This window comes from Furipterus horrens, unplaced genomic scaffold (genome assembly GCF_987537825.1).
Source record: "Furipterus horrens unplaced genomic scaffold, mFurHor1.1.pri manual_scaffold_6, whole genome shotgun sequence".
NCBI lineage: Eukaryota > Metazoa > Chordata > Mammalia > Chiroptera > Furipteridae > Furipterus > Furipterus horrens.
Genome location: NW_028327176.1, coordinates 13,784,942 through 13,801,606, shown reverse-complemented (window position 1 = coordinate 13,801,606; position 16,665 = coordinate 13,784,942). Strand labels below are relative to the sequence as shown.

At 50.2% G+C, this 16,665-nt stretch overlaps 1 protein-coding gene across 1 annotated transcript in view; it reads right to left on the bottom strand.

The window, feature by feature from the left end:
• Positions 1-486: 486 nt before the first annotated feature.
• Positions 487-16,665, bottom strand: part of ITSN2 (intersectin 2) — a 120,880-nt gene continuing 104,701 nt past the window's right edge. Inside the window, exons 31-40 of the mRNA XM_090280983.1 lie at positions 14,296-14,402; positions 13,230-13,413; positions 9,417-9,515; positions 7,599-7,766; positions 7,046-7,261; positions 6,454-6,575; positions 5,243-5,325; positions 2,412-2,495; positions 1,788-1,961; positions 487-1,364 (exon numbers count right to left, since the gene is read on the bottom strand). Coding sequence (XP_090137109.1) covers positions 1,207-1,364; positions 1,788-1,961; positions 2,412-2,495; positions 5,243-5,325; positions 6,454-6,575; positions 7,046-7,261; positions 7,599-7,766; positions 9,417-9,515; positions 13,230-13,413; positions 14,296-14,402 — 1,395 coding nt within the window. The 3' untranslated portion in view covers positions 487-1,206. The remainder of the gene's footprint in view (positions 1,365-1,787; positions 1,962-2,411; positions 2,496-5,242; positions 5,326-6,453; positions 6,576-7,045; positions 7,262-7,598; positions 7,767-9,416; positions 9,516-13,229; positions 13,414-14,295; positions 14,403-16,665) is intronic.

The window sequence follows — 16,665 nt, the reverse complement described above, 5'->3', positions numbered from 1 at the left end:
TCACATCAATGTTTCTCTCTTTCTCTCTCTAAAATCAATAAAAGCATATCCTAGGGTGAGGATTTAAAAAATTGAGGCTGATCAAGTAGCTCTGACAGGTGAGAATATGGTCAACAGGGAGTAGGAACAGAGGGACAAGTGCTTCTGGAGCTGCAGGGCCCTGCTGTTGATTTTTGATACCTTCACTCCTAAGTAAGCCCCGAGGTTTCTACTGAGCTAGGTTAGCAGCAGGCCTCTAGCACCCACAGACACCCTCCAGTCTAGCCATCAAAGAAACTGAGCCCCAGACACAGTGGGAACATTTACCAGTCACAGAGCAAGTCAATGGCACAGTCCAGACGATGCCCCGGGGGGTCTCCTGAATACTCTCCCTCCCCACCCTGTCCTTGTTTTCTCCCACTGTCACAGAAAGGAAATTTGGCTCCATTAGAAGCAGCCTTTCACGTAGAAAGTAAATCAGTCAAGGTCTGAGAGAAGTTACGTTCATAAACTTATACTTTATTCTTTCTGTACATATTGGCAATGATAAAGCTTAAAGACGCATGTCCTATGAAATATGCAAAAACAAGGAATTTACATAAATAATTTACGTTTCAGAAAATTAAAGTTGAAAAATATCTTCCACATCATTAGCGTTCACAGTATTTAAAGTAAATCAAGCTTTCTCCCTTAGATTTCAAACTATATTGTCTCAGCAGAGAATGATAAAATCTAATCAGGAATATAATGATCAAGTTCGTTTTTTATTCAGTGCATGAGTAGACACTATTTCAGTATCAGGCTGTTCCCACACTGAGGCTGCAGCATTGCTTCCCAATCCTTCACATCCTGAGTGGCTGTGACCCAGCAGAGGTCACAGGGCGTGGAATGGTTACAGCATCACCAAAACCAACCACAGTGGACACATTCAACCAAGTGGTAACGTCTGGTGGTCCGATGCCTCATTTCCACATAATACTTTTTATAGCCCTGAAAATGGAAACCTTGGCATCTAAACACAGGCGGATATGTTAACACTAATACAAGGCACTGTGCTAGGGGGTTCGGTTTATTTATAGGAAAGACCGTGTTTGCATAGATTGCTAGCGATTTAGTGTGCAATAAAACGGAGGGCCCAGCGTGCGTGGCCTTGTGATCGAAGAAGCTGAGGATGCTCCTTCGGCCGCCTTCTCCAGCCCCAGCCCGGTGGGCAGACACCCAAGGCCCCTACAGGAGAGTTTTCTGCTCAAAAAGCTGCAGGTCGAAGCGAACCCAGACCTCCCCCGTAGGCACCTCATGCAGCAGGAGTCGGCGGGTTGTAGGGCCTTTGCTTTCCTGTTCCGTTCGAATTTTTGCCACTGGAATTTCAGTGCGACCCAGGAAATCTGCAGAATAAATATGTGAGAGTCAAAAGTCTTCATCTTTAGAAAACTGTTCAAATCTAAACCAAGTAACTTCTTGTGGTTAATGGCTGCCGGCTACTGAATGGAGGTATGCGCAACAGACTCGAGCGAGGGAAACTGCCTATTTGGAATCCACGTCTCTGCTCCGGGGAGTCTCACCCCTGGGGCACCATGTCCGTGGTCTCTGTGGCAGCGGCAGGGTCAGAGGCCTGAAACACGCGAGGCTGCCCCTTCCCCTGAGGAGGCACTGCCCACCAGCTGCCACCGTGAGCTGTGAAGACCATGGGCCTAGGTCACTTCCCTTAGGGGCTGTGGGGTAGAAATGAGGCTGAGCACCCTGGATCTAGGCCCCAGATCCTAGAGGGCTGGGGAAACATCTGATCCCCTGGACGAGTTATACTTTACCATCTGGCGAAAACTGGTCTCTGTCAAACATGGTTAGACACAGCACATCTTGGTAAAGATCCTTAATGATGAACTGGCAGTTGAAGTTCCACTTGGGATTGAGTGTGTCCTGGAGGGTTCTGGTGGTGTAGCTCTGGGAGCCCAGGCTGATTTCACAGTATGGATTGCTCTTTCCTGAACGAAAACAAACCAAGGATACACGTGGCACACGGAGGTAAGATGAGTGGCAGCAGAGCATTCCTTGAGCAGAAGCAGGATGAAAACGGGTGCTTCTCTACAGACGAGGCAGCAGGGGCCACTGCCTGAGGGCCCACATCTGCCTGTGGTCTCCATGTCCCCAGGGCCCAGAGCACACAGCCCGGGAGGGATTGGGTGGGCGCCAATGCCCCGACTGCTCCCCAAAAGCCTGGGCAAGGGTCAGGGCGACTTTCCCCACCCAGAAGCACAGCGGGAGGAGGCACCAGTGCTTCCTGGGAAAACAGTGATAATAATATTGGTCCAATAACCATTTTAGTGGCATTGGGAGAAGGACTTTTTTAAAGCATCCTATTGTTCAATGCTCAGAGGAGTCGTCAGCAAACAACGGGGCCGTTACCACACCGGCTGAATGAAGAAAGCACTTACCATTGGGTTTACAGGCTTTTAATTCTGTGGCTTCAATGACATGCACCATCAGACGCCCGATGCCCGAAGTCTTTTGAGAGCGAGCTACAAAACAGGAAGACGAGTCACGCTGACTTCTTCTCTGAGAACGCAGACAGCACTGCAGTGATGGCACAGAGCCGTTCTTGCTCACGGTCCGTCCTTCCAGCCTGCCTGACCCTGGCCAGCCTCACCTGCCACCGCGCGGGGCCCAGCACCGGCGTCTGGCTGCTCTGCGTCTTTGCCCAGGCCGTGGCCCCTGCTATCTCTACCCGTCAGCGTCCGACTCGTCCTTCAAGATGCAGGTCCAATCCCTCACCTCGCCTCCCAGACCCCGTCCCTCCTCCGTGCAGCCATTAGCCTGGGCTCCTGAGCCCCCCACGGCCCGCCGGGCCTGAAGTTCTATGTTACGTCCATCTCCTCTGCCAGGAGGAGCCATTGTAGAGCACAGATATTTATCCATCCTTGTATTTACCCCTCAATTGCCTAGCAAATAGTAATATTAATACAATTATAATGCATTGTATTTGTTCAGCACTTACTGGATACTTACTAACATTTATTGGATACTTATTTTGTGTTAGGCGTGTGCTAGACGTTTACGTGTGTCATTTAAACTACACGGTTACCCTCTAAGGTAGCTCTTTATAACTGTCATCTCCACAAATGAGAAAACTGAGGCTTAGAAAGGACTGACTCACACTCAGATCACAGCGCTTCTAAGTGGCAGAGTAAAAACTTGGACATCAGATACCAAAGTGTATTTTCTTAAGCACTGGCCGTATTTCCAGTTACATGCAAACACTTCAGCTTACAAAGCAGTTTCACTTAAGACTTTATTTAAGGAGGTGCTCAGAAATGCTTTCAATATGGAGAGAAATGAGTCAGTGAACTCAAGATTATCTCGGTAAATATGAAGTTAGTTGAGCAGGTTTTGTCCTCAGGGGCATAAAAACAAACAGAAAGGCGGCTTGGTGAGCTACTGATTTTTCCAAGCTCCAGGCAAGGAGAACCTCCCCCGTGAGGAGGGGCCGCCTCTCATCAGCGCCCACCTTTCCAGGGTGGGCGGGCTGGGCCCCATTCCACTCTGCAGGCCTGGTTAAGGCTAGCATGGGGCCTCACACAGAGTAAGTTACCAATAAATGTCTAAAGAATTAAACACATGGACAATGCATAGGTACAGATACTGCTATTAAGCAAAACGAACGTGGGAAAACTTTTGATTCACATCTTTGACCAATTAAGAGATCATTGTATGTTTTATAACTGATTCAATCATTGATTGTCCAACAGCAAGCCTTTCAAATACCATTAAAACGGGATTTAATTGGCAAAAGCGGAGGTGCACATACCTTTCAGGAGCACATAACAATCAATATAAGGGAAACCTGAATAAAAAAACATGTAGAGCTGCGACCACAGCAACCAGGCACACACACGGGAGGCCTGGGCAGGGACGGACGCCCGGGGGTGGCGGGGCAGGGTTTCAAAGGCAGCTGTTCCGCTAGGCAGTGGGGGGGGGGGCCTGCTTTTGGGGGTAAGAACTTTGCCCTTTGTTTGGGAGGCAACAGGGAAGATGCTTCAGGAGGGAGAGAGGTACTAAGATTGGCCCTGTAAATAGAAGACTCCAGAAAGGAAGGGGATAAGTGATGGGGCCACGGGGGTCCTTGCACTATAGCCTGGGTGGGGACCACTGGGTCTTAACAGGGCAGTGCCACTGGGAAAGGAAAGGACCAGCCAATGGGAAAGAGAGCGCTGGAGGGGACGCGGGACCGGCCACCGACTGGAGGAGAGGTGTCATCGGGGTAGAGTGGGCAGACAGCACAGCCTGTCACAGGGGTTCTCAGGAGGACCTCCCTCCAGGTGGAGGCTAATTCACGCCACTGGAGGTGCTGCTCTATGCCGCCCACTGACACCCAGGAATGGTGAGCAGATGTGCACGCACAGTGTGGGCTCAGGAGAGGTCAGCCCACCAAGGTCAGAGACGCCGGGGTGGGCTGAGGTGCGAGAGAGGGTCGGGGGGCAGCAGCAGTCTGGGGTACACCACGAGGAAGGAGATGACAGGAGATTCAGGAACAGGAGGACACTTAGGGGTATCATGGGGTCCAGGGTGAGGGAGGACCCTCCACTTCCCGCCATTGGGTGGCAGGGAGCTCGCGGAGGGAAGTGAGCCGAGGTGTTGGTTAGGACACTGGTGTTGTGCGAGGGAGCCATTGCAGACTCATGGGGACAGCAAGCGGAATGACAGGCTGGCGAGCGAGGAGGAATGGGGGGTGACCTAAGGTCCAGGGCCTGGTATCAAGGGAGAGGGAGGCGGAGGGTCTGGAGGAGGGACAGGGTGAGGCTGGGGCAGGAGAGGAGGAGCAGAGTGTTTATGAGCTGAAGGAACAGCCCACAGAGGCGAGTCCTGATGGGGCCAATGGACCACCCAGAGGCGGGGCTGCTTTTGCCTGGAAAGGACTCCCCGTGCTGAAAACAGGAGTGAAGAACGAGTGTGGGGGGAGAAGGGACAGACTTTGCCACAGAGAGAAGGGAGGTCCAGCTCCCACTGGGTGATGCCCCGCTTGTAGTGGGTGGGGGTGAGGGGCTCCGGGAGGCCCCAGGAGGTTTGGACCAGCTTCGCAGGCGGAGGCGGCAGCAGCAGCTGAGCTGCGCTGTCTGATCCTGCAGCGAGCCTGGTCTCTCCACCCACACCTGCCCCTCCCGCAGGGGCAACAGCAGCGCCTGTGCCCTGAAGGTCAGGTCCCACCAGGCCCCCCTCCTCCCAGGGCCCTCTGGTGGCTGGGCCCCACAGTCCAGGGCACGAGGACTACCTTGATAGGCCTTCTCCCGTTTCTTCTTCTCCGTGTCGATGTACTGCTCAGAAGCAGCCTTGATCTTCTGGACCCAGGCCGTTCTGGAGGAGAAGCAGAGCACGGCCACTGGCACCGTCCCACGCCCCTCCCAGGTCCAGCCAGGAGCCCAGAGCTCTGCACTGGCTGTCCTCTCTGTGGCCCGCCTCAGCTCGAACACGCCTCCCATCACAGACTTAGCGTCCGTTCAACCGCAGGACTAGTGCGCTCAGACAGGGGTGAGCTGAGAATCCCCGGCCAGCTCCCGACCACTTACAGCACAGCAGACCCTGGCGCCGGGCACGCAGAGAGGGAGGGCAGCCCACGACGCCAGTGGCAGGGTGGCAGGCTGTGCCGTGCGCGGCTGCGCGCAGGAAGGAGCAGCCCTGTCTGCGCCACAGACCTGCTGTCTGAGCTACACCCCACAGGCCCCAGCAGCCAGGAGCGAGGGGATGGGGGCGGCAGCCGGCCTGGCCTGGCCTGTCCTGTCCTGGGGCTGAGTGATGGCACTGTGCCCCAAAGGCACGAGGAGGGCCTCTGGAGACCAGGGGAGCAGCGACTATTGCTGAGGGGCTTCAGGAGGGCGTGCGTGCCATCTGCCCTGTGGGCAGGGACCCTGTTAGGAGGCGGCTGCGATTCCCAGCACAGCGGTCCCTCTCTATCGAGGTTCACTTATCGCGGCCTCACTGTATCGCGGGATTTTAAAATATATAATTACTGCGGATTTTTCGCTATATCGCAGGATTTTTCGGTACTGTATACATGTGTTGTTAAAGTTACGTAGGTTTAAGAGTATAGAATAGGTTTAAGAACATAAGTAGTGTTTATCAAAGTGTGGGAAAGGTTAATAATGGAGTGGGAAAGGTTAATAAGTGTGTGGGAAGGGCTTATAAAGCCTTAAAATATATGTAAATACTAAAATAAATGTGAGGTTCCTACCCCGCGGATTTTCACCTATCGCGGGGTGGGGGGTGGGGGTGTCTAGAACGTAATGCCCGCGGTAAGTGAGGGAAGACTGTACGTTCAAACTAAGGCCCAGCAGCGGGGCGGGGCGGGGCGGGAGCCCGGCTGTAAGAGGCTGAGGCTGCAGCGTAAGCGGGACTGGAGCACAGACCGGGCTGCGTTTACGGCAGAGGGGGACATCCAGCCTTCCTCCTAGACTTCCAAGCAGGTCACACGCGGCCCGGACTAACCTCTCGTTAATGTTGTCTGTTCGGAGGGTGTAGACCCGGTCGATGTGGGAAATGTGGAAGACAGGCTCATCGCTGGAGGGGTCTGTGGGCAGTTTCACCAAGACTTCGTTCAGGAAAATGGGCTGAAACAATGAGGGCCAAGACAGGCTGAGACGGGGCGAACACGCCCCTCGCCGACACCCAGAGAGCTCCGTTCTGAAGAGCGTCTTGGGGCGGAGGGAGGGGCAGAGCTTCTGCGTCTTTTATTTGGGGAAAACAAAACTGCCTACATTTTGTGAAAGTAAATGTCTGGGGTAGATCAGGTGTCACCGAACTGGGGACAGGAGCTCCAAGCAGCCGGGACTGCTCACGTGACAGGCTCTCGCCTCCACACACGGACACCTGGCCCTCATCAAAAGGGATCATGGGTCATGTTGGCTGTCCCAGGGGCAGCGAAGGGCCAGCCACACTGGGGCTTCTTCCCTGGGAAGTGACAAAGGAAGCCTGAGCCACCTGGAGACAGGCGCAGAGTCCCATGAGGACAGGAGAGGCTCGGGCCGGGAAGGGGGTCCTGAATGTACAGGAGAGACCTCATCGCCCTCCTGGCACTTACCATTTTATACATTTTGAACTGAGCATTGGACTTAGAGCTGAAAAGTTTCTCAGAGCCCGAGGACACGGCAAACTGCTTGACCATGTGGGTGAGAAGCAGGAAGTCGTTGAAGAGGAATCCGTGCAGCTCCTTGTTGCTCTTGGTCTTGTACAGTTTCCCACTGTGCAGTAGCTTCCGGGGCCCCAGGCAGTTGGTGAGCGAGTTGAAAATAAGTTGCTTAAAGAAAAAGGAACTGTCAGTTTGTAGGTCCCAGCACAAACCGCCCCGGCATCCCCTGACAGGCCGTGGACCCAGGGGAACATTGGCAGAGTTTTCTAGTTGGCATGTGGGTGTGATCCTTCACCTTCGCCCCATCAGCTCCTGCTCACGGTCCAGGCAGGCACAGTGCAAAGGATTACTTACACCCACGGAATACTGAGCCTGTCAGCTGAATTCAAAGACCTCAAAACACAGGTACCCAATCTCTCTTTGCAAGAAGGGAAGATGGCAGCCCGAGAAGGGGCCGAGCGAGGCACAGCCGGTTCCCCACCCACCGCGGCACCCCACGCCTCACCTCCGTGAGCCCTTCGCACTGAACGCGCGCCTGGATCCACTCCAGCCGGTCAGAGTTTTCCTTCTCCCGAACGCCTTCGTTCACTTGGGAGCAAAGCTCCTCTGCCCGCTCGAGGGCCAGTTTTAAAGAAGAATGGTCCACGTGGTTCTCGGGGGTGTTCTCCAGAATCTGGAAAGAGTAGCTGGGTCACGTGGGGTGCCTTGCAGCTACCACCCGCCCACCCCGGGGTCCCGGGGCTGCCTGGAGGTGCTGGGTGCTATGCTAGGCCCTGGACACACTGCGGTGCGCGGGTCGGTCACGCGCCCTCGAGAGGTTCACAGTCCCCCAAGTTCTTGGGGAGACAAGGGACACAGTTACAAGAGAGTGCACCCCATGCTGCGTGGCTCGTGTGGCCCCCCAGTCCGCGAGTCTCTGACGGCTCTCCAGCTGCGTCTCCATAACAGGCTGTTACTCCCCAGTAACTGAAGCCATGTGCCTTTCGGGTGAGCCCTCCAGCATAAACCAGCTGCAACTTTGAAAAATGTGTACGTTTGCTGAATAGAAATGGCTTGTAACTTTTTGGGGGGGTCACTGAACCTTTTGAAAAATCTGATAAAAACAACGAATCCCCTGCTACAGGAAGAATACACTAAAATTACACGGCCAGCATGTAGAAAAGCACCTTCGGTTCATTCTGAAGTGACTTCAGACTAAAGTTACAAACGTGAGAGAACAGAGGCCAGGAATGGGCGGGCCCCTCAACAGATGCCTCCCATCTGGACTCCAGCCATGCGAGCCCACGGTGCTTTTCCATAATTCCAAGCATAAAAAAGCCATGGACAGCTAAAGGCTTTTTTTTTCAATACTCATTTGGTGGCAAAACCTGACCTAAACTGAAGACACGTATTTATTTATCCTACTTATAGTGATTATTCCTATATTCGCTGTAGGAATAATAACGTGCTTGGCTGCCGGTGCTGCCCATTTGGGGGTGTCATATCATGTACAGTGTTTGAATGACATCCTGAATTCTGAAACACATGTGGCCCCAAATATTTCAGGCAGGGGACTGTGTGTGGACTATGCATATGGAGTCAGTGCGGTATCATAACTAATGTAAGCCCAGCACTGAGTTAACATGGCTTAAAGAGCAGTGGTCAGGGGACAGTAATAAAAGCAACAATCTTGTATTATGTCTACTGTTTTTCTGTAAGATGATTAATATTCCATCAACGATTGCCTGTGGAGCAATCCTTTGTAAATTCTGCCTTCTCCTGAGATGTTACATTGGCTCAGGAGGCCCACGCTGCTATGTCTAAAAGATGGATGGATTTTCGGGTCGCTCAGTCAGCAAGCTGAGGTAAGGAGATAAAGACAGCTGTGCTCAGGACATGCTGAGCTGGACACCCCCGGGACTTCTAGGTCAAGGTGTTCAGTTGATAAACCATCTTAGGTCTCAGCAGAAAGACTGGGACCCAAGGTTGTGCTAATGGTGGACTCTATCTGGGCCCAAGACGGGCTTCACACCTGGAGAACGAGAGGTCCTTTTTCCCGCCCCGACACACTCATGACTCCGGGAGGCTGGGGAGTTTCCTGGGGAGTGGGGGGCAGGTTACCCAACATCGGATGCTTCTTTTACTTGCTCACTTCTAGGATTCTTCAGATTGTATTGCGTGTTCATGCCTGCCGTCCCCCCTCCCCCCACCTCTTTCTCGGTGTCTGGTCTGTCAGACAGAGGAGTCAGACCACAGGGCAGGAGGGCTGGTGTACCAGGAGGCTCGCTGTCACCCTCTGTGGCCCTCAAAGGGTCCCGCTTCTCTGTCCCAGCGGGGCACTCACACTTCTGATGAGGAGAGGGTAGCGGGTGATCCTCTGCATGGGCTTCAGCAGGAAGCTGGAAAGGGGCATGCCTTTGCAGCGAGGGTCAGATGCCAGCTTCTGCAAAATAAGCACGAGGCTCATGAGGAAGGCGCAGCCCCAGTGAGAACAGGGAACACTGGCTGTACTCCAGACCTCTTAGATTTCTGATGTCTTTTAAAATCTCAGGATCCAAACTGATACATTCAGATTAGCAGCAGGACTGCCTCGGCTCCTGTGCCAAACCCAGCAATGCTTCTCAGTTCTTCCTGACACGCGTCGGACAGCCTGTGAGATCGTAATCACTCCCTCCTTTGCTTTCCGGACCACTCTCGGCTGCCTTCCCAAACCACTGACCTTCCCAGTCTTCCCCGCTTCTGTCTTCTCTGCTGCCCACTCATAGCTGCTGGCGCTGCCCCAGATGCCCTGCATCTGAGCCCCAGAGTCTGTAACCCAGGCCCTCTCTGGAGCTCTGCACCTGCCACATTACCCCCTTCTCACCTGGATGTCCCAAAGACACCCTAATAGATCCACATGCCCCAACACGAAGTCCTTCCCTCCTCTCATAAAGCCTCCTTTCCACCTCCATGTCTACTGGCATTGGTAGCACCGTTCTGCACCTACCCACCTTGCCCCCACACCTAGGAGTCACCAGTGATGCCAACCTCTGTCTTCTAAGTAGGTCTTGATTGCCTGCACCTCTGTCTTCCCCTGGTCCTTACCGTATTAGTAGCAAGTGCTACCATTTATTGAGCACCTACTATGCGTCAGGTAATGAAAGTGTTAACCTTTGCTAGGTCTAGCCCTTCTCCTTCTGCTCTTTGGCTAATTCATACTCATCTCTGAAGACTCAGCTTATGCCTTCTCTTGTCCAGGCTCTCTCCTTCCTTGCTGCCTTCCCTCCCTTCCATAGATCCTTCTGGAACCCCCAGAATAACCCATGACTACCTCCATCAGAACGCCTCACCTGGACTGGGCTAATACAGCATAGGTTTCCTGTTTGGGGTGTCTCTCTGCCCCGCCCCCCAGCCTGCTGGCTCCAGGAAGCCACACACTACATCTTATGTGCTTCTCCTGGTACTAGTACCAGCCTGAATGTGGTAGCTACTACTCTAGGAAGATCAATTTTAATGACTGAAAAATTATCGTACTATAATTTATCTAATCATGTCCCACTATGAAATATTAAAATTGCTCCCTCTTTTTGTTTTTGGATATATCTATAAATGTTGCTACAACAAGAGTTTTCATGGTTTTTATTTCTATATTTTCCGAGTCTTTTAAAAAAGTAAAATTTTAGAACATGGCTTATGATCATATTTTGCTTTTTAATGTGATTGCTATTGTGCAATTCAATCTGAGACTATAAACTTTTTATTTATCTTTACTACTTTTACTCTTGTGATGACACTGACATTCTGTTTACATTGCTACTGTGATTGCTATTTGAAAAAGAATCTTAACCTTTTGCTATGCTTTAAAAGGTAAATGTCCTATTTTTAATTTTACTATTGACTGTTTAAAAACATTCACATGCACTTCCAATCTACATTTACCTAATCTGATCAATGCTTGTTTGTACTATCTTGGTTTCTTTCTGTTTCTTCTAGTTTGTTTCTAGGCAACCAGCCCCTTATCACCAATTGAAGAGTTCTGGCCCTGGCATCATATATGTTGTATTTGCTCCTCAGTGCCTTATACTGAACCGTTCGTGCACCCCTGAGATCATCCCAAGAAAGAGAAATATAATAAGCATTTACTGAATGCTTACTATATACCGGTCGCCGTGCTAACATACTTTGAAAGTATTATCTGATCATCTCCCAGTTACAGATGAAGGCACTGAGTTGAGGGCACCATATGTTACGAAACTTGCCCTGGTCACACACCGGACAGTTGACGGGGCTGAGACTCCAACCTGCACTGTCTAATTCTGAAGCCTCTCTTATTCTAAGCACGGTATTATCTTGCTATCTTGCATCCTGGGATGAACCTATTTGGTTGTGATAGACTCTTCTTTTCACATAATGCTTAATTTTATTCACTAATATTTTAATTAAGATTTTAACAACTAGCCCTGACTGGTGTGGCTCAGTGGGTTGAGAGTCATCCTGCAAACTGAAAGGTCCCCAGCTTGATTTTTGGTCAGAGCACATGCCTGGGCTGTGAGCCAGTTGGGGGTGTGCGAGAGGCAACTGACTAATGTTTCTCTCCCTCTTTCTCCTTCCCTTCCCCTCTCTCTAAAAATAAATAAGATTTTTTAAAAAAAAGATTTTAACAACTATATTTGTAATAAATATTGAGTCATAACTTTATTTTTCATTTTTGCAATTAAATACAAATAGAAAAACGGCCTTGGGTCAGGGCCACTTTTGTCTTACACAATGAATTAGCAGTCTTTCTATTTTCTTCTCTGATCTATAACAGTTTATATAATATGGAATAATCTTCTCCTTTATAGTGGAAAAAGCTCACCATTAAATCCACCAAGTGAACCCAGCTCCTCTTTGGGGGTAAGTTACTCAATTTTTTCCTTGGTTAATACTGTCTTCAGATTTTCTATTCTTATTGAACGAGTTTTCAAACTTTAATAGAGAACTACAAATTGTGTTAATGTTTTCAATATTAGCATATATTTTTGAATCATATACCCTTATACTTAAAAAAATAATCTTTATACGTGTTCTTGTTTTTACTCTTTTTCAATGCGAGTTACCTAAGTTATGCCTTACCAGTTTCTTTCAATGTACCCGCTCTTGGATATATTGACATCTTTTCTGCTTTTATCTTTATTACTTCCTCTATTTTCCTTTTGGAATTTCTATCCTCAGTCTATACGTCTTCTATTTTATACTTAATTACTTTTCCATTCTTTTCTGATAATAAAAATATTAAAACTAGGCATTCTTCTACAAGGTATGCCTGTAGCTGTATAACAGAGCTCAATACGCAGTACTTCATGAACTGAAAAATCCAACAAGAAATGGAAAAAAGGCAAGGAAACAGATTTTACTTTCGTTTCCCACATCATTTTAACACGTTTCTATCACTGAACAACATCAATGAAAATGATTTCTCAAAACACAACATTCTGTTCAATAGTCAGTCCTAGGATGCTCCTGGCTGCGTTCCCGTAAGGGTGTCACTGATTCGCTGTATTACGCAGGGGCTGTCCTTCCGAGTACAGGGCAGCTTTCCTTCTTACCAGCTGCGTGTTTTTAGTTTATGACCCTGGCATCGAGGAACCAATCATGTCTGGAAGGTGTGGTGACATCTGTGCACACTTCTGGTATATGCACAGAATCAGAGACGCAATTTCTGTATTTCCTAATTTCTTGTGCTGCCATTTTCTTCCTGCCCCCACTTCCTTTTGTCCCATTTCATTCATCCACCCATTTTAAGTTTTATTTTACCTTGTTACATTTCATACACTTAAGTTAGCTATTTTACATTCTTCCTGGAATAAGATGGGCATAAGAAAAATACAATTTAAAAAATTTAAAAAGTAGCCTTCTGGATTTTGGGGGCGGGAGGGTATAAAGCAGCTGATTTATATAAATAGCCATAAAAAGCACTCTGCTATATTCAGATGGGCAAAACCAGGGTCCCAGTGCCAAGAAAAATCAACACGAAAGGCAACACAAAGCAATCGGAAAATTCTGTGCCATCTTTGTGTTTCCTTTGGAAGCTGAGAGGATACTCCGCTCGGTCACTGCGGCTCCCACTGTGCCCGCAGCCTCTGCCTCCAGGCTCAGGATGGGGCTGGCCTCCCTGTGAACCCCAGAATGGAGTTACCTTTAAAAACTCTTTGAAGTCCATGTCTTCATCTGTCTTGTGCTGCAGCAGAGCCGCCCCGTTGAGCTGGCAGCTGCAGAAGCGGATGTAAGCCTGCATGTGGGACAGCTCCGCGGCCAGGATGTCCCCGATCGTCTGCACGGGCATCTTCTCGCCCCCCGTCTTCTTCCGCACCCGCAGGGCCCTGCAAACAACACACCCGCTCACTTTCTGTTTCTAGTGGACCTCCTGTGGGGCCTAATGCTAGTGATAACCAGGAAGCTACTTAAACACCTCTGGCGCCTTCCGAGGGAACGGTCAGGAGGAGGAGGCAGCTTGGCCGTAAAGCTCTGCGGGCCAAGCTGACCTGGATGAAATGTTAGCAAAGAAGAATAACAAATGTGGTCGGTACTGGGGTGTTTCTTCTAGTTCATGTCTGCACCTTTGGAACTGTTCGGTTTCACCTCAGTTTGTTAGCAACGTTTCTTTTGACAGATTCTACCTTGTTCTCAGCTGAACCAAGAAGAAGGAAAACTTCTATACACAACAGGGAAAACAGGAGCAGAGCCTGCAGAGACCAGGCCTGAGGTGGAGGCAGCCTCTGCCCAGGAGAGCTGCTGAGCCCGGAGGAGGGAGGAGACAGATCTGGGACTGCGATGTCTCCTCCCAGGAGCCCGTCCTCCTGAGCACAGGGGACGGAAATCACCCCACGGAATGGAATTTCACACGGGGCTCAGGAGCCTGCCAAAGTGGCCAGTTACATCTGGTCCGTCCGGGAGCCATCCCTAATCTCTGCCTACCGACTACAGAGTCAAGTATTTGTTGATCTGTTGTGCGCTTAATGATGTAATTCCTTTGTTTAATCCAAGTATTTTCCCTGTTATCTTTCTTTACTTCAATAATTAGGTATTTTACAGTTACAGAGTATTTAATACAAGGATAATAAAATGAAAAGCCTGAGGAAGAAGACAGTTCAAGGTTCCTATGCTAAGAAGCCCTGCAGGGAGTTATGTGTGGAAGTCTCAGTGCAGGGTGGGGGTGGGCTGGGGGGCAGTCGCGGCAAGGGCAGGCGAGTCTCTCCACTTACTTCAGCAGCTTCGTGTTGGACATGATGAGCTCCTTCCAGTTGACAAAGATCAAGGCCATCTCTCCTTCAGTGAGAGAGCCTGATTCTGCCATCCGCTTCTGAAAAACCTAAATTTGAAACACAGAAGACACAAGTTAGCTTAGTATGAATATGCAGCCTACGCTGTCTCAAAGACACCTTCAGACACTGAAAGTAATACGATCATGGTTCTTACAATCCACATATTTATGATTATTACCTTTCAACTGAGTAACTCCCCTACTTATTGCTATCAAGGTTGATTCTAGAGTCCAGGAGTCTCATCAAGGACAGGAGAGTCTCACACTATAGCCTGGGGTGTCGTGAAGGTTGAACGAACACCTGGGCACAAAGCACTACACTCTGTAAGAGCTTGCGAATTGGGGAAAGGTGACTGTTGTCAGGTTGAGCACCCCGATGTTCCGGAAGCAGTTCGTGAGAAGTTCAGCAAAAGAAACAGCAATAACTTGTTACCCCCAAGACTGACTGCCAGGCAGATATGGATTTCAGACAATGGCGGACTGAAAGGGAAATGGTAATACCCCGCATCAGTATTCCGCAGCCCTGAGCAGACTTACAAAGCGCTGATGTATACACAGATATGCTGTGTGCGTGCATGTTGGAGGGGGGTCTCAATTAACTTCATAGATGACATACGTCAGCTGAGTCAGGCATTATTATTCCCAACTGACCCATGAAGAAATAAAGGCCAAGAGAGTGATTTGCTCAAGGTCACAAACTAGAAGATGGAAGAACTAGAACTAAAACTCAACTCTTTTAGACGCTAAGTCCAAGTTCCCACTAAACAACAAGGGGAACAGCAAAGGTACCTCAGACAATTCTTCTCATGACATGGTACTCTCTATTGAAATGACCCATTGGCCACACAGTAAAATGAAAACTTCTCAAGGTTCACAAGGCCCATGTGATCCCCCCTCTGCCAACCTCACCAGCCTGGTTCTCAAGTCCGGGACATTCCAGCCACACTGGCCTATCTGCAGGACCCTAATTCCCTAATTCCACTTCTATTTCCACTTCCTGGCATGGAAAACTTGTCCTTGTCCTTCAGGTCTCAGCTGAAGCCTAACTGGGGAAGTCCTTCCTGGCCTGTCCTTCCTGGCCGGGGTGGCCCCCTTCCTCTGGGCTCCGGAGGCACCTGAGTTCACCCCTCTCCTCACCCTCACCGCACTGTTCTGTAACTGTCTGTCTGTCAGTCCCCGTGACCGTGAGCTCCTGGAGGGCAGGAACATTCTCTTTCATCTGTTATCTAGCGTAGTGCATCACATGGGTTTTCAATTAACCTTGACACGGAATTAAGGAATTGAGATAAAAGTGCTATGAATTGGAACTCCCTAAATCACTACAATTCCTAAGTCAGACTGAAGATGTCAGGACGTGCCTCTGGGAGCAAGCCCTGGCAAGATGGCTGGCCTGCTCTGAGGTTGCCCTGAAGAGCAGGGAAAGCGCCTGGGGTCTCTGTGTCCTCGTTCACTGGTTAACGTACGTTACTGTTTGTTCCTTCTACGCACCTGCTCTGTGACAGAGGAGACAAGCGGACGAGGAGAAGACGGTCAGGCCTGCTGGGAACCTCCATGGGAACAGCCATGAGAAGGCTTTGCCTGAGAACAGTACTTTTCATCCTAAGTTCTGACCCCAACGTGACTCCTTGCCCTTCAGAGCATCTCGTGAGGTGGGCAGGGTGGGAATAACCAAGGCCTAAGTGGTTAAATGACAGGGCTGAGGTGGGGCAGTCACCTGAACCCTGCTCGCCTTCTGTGCCAGTACCGGCGAGGTACATCCACACCCAAGTACAATCCCTCAGGACTGTCATTTCACCAGCGGCAGGGCTGACGCTTGAAGGAGTAAAAAAGATGGGCTTTTCTTGCAGGCTGTTTTTCCTGGTCAAAGCCACGCAGACATACACATACACCGAATCCCTTCAGTTCTGATGGGAAGGCCTGGTTGCAGAGGCCAGGCTAAGCATGGGGGATGCAGAATGAAGGATACAGCCTCTGCTCTGAGGGGCTCGTAGCCTCGGGGGAGACAGACATTATCAACCGAGACGAGGGGTGCAGCGCACAGGTGAGGGGAACGAGTGTGTCTGTTTGGAGATCCCAGCCTGCGTGTAGGGTGGAGAAGGACTCAAGGGCAGTCCTTGCTGGGGGCAGATGCAGAAGGATGCAGCCTCTGCCCTGTGCTGTTACCAAGGTCACGGCCAGGTATACACTGCACCTGTTGGGCCTATGTGGGGTCACCTGCTCTCCTCCAGTGGTTTACTTAACTGTGCTTCTCATCTGAGGGCCTTGACCCATTCAGTGGGAACCAAAAGCCATGGAAACAACTATAACAGAA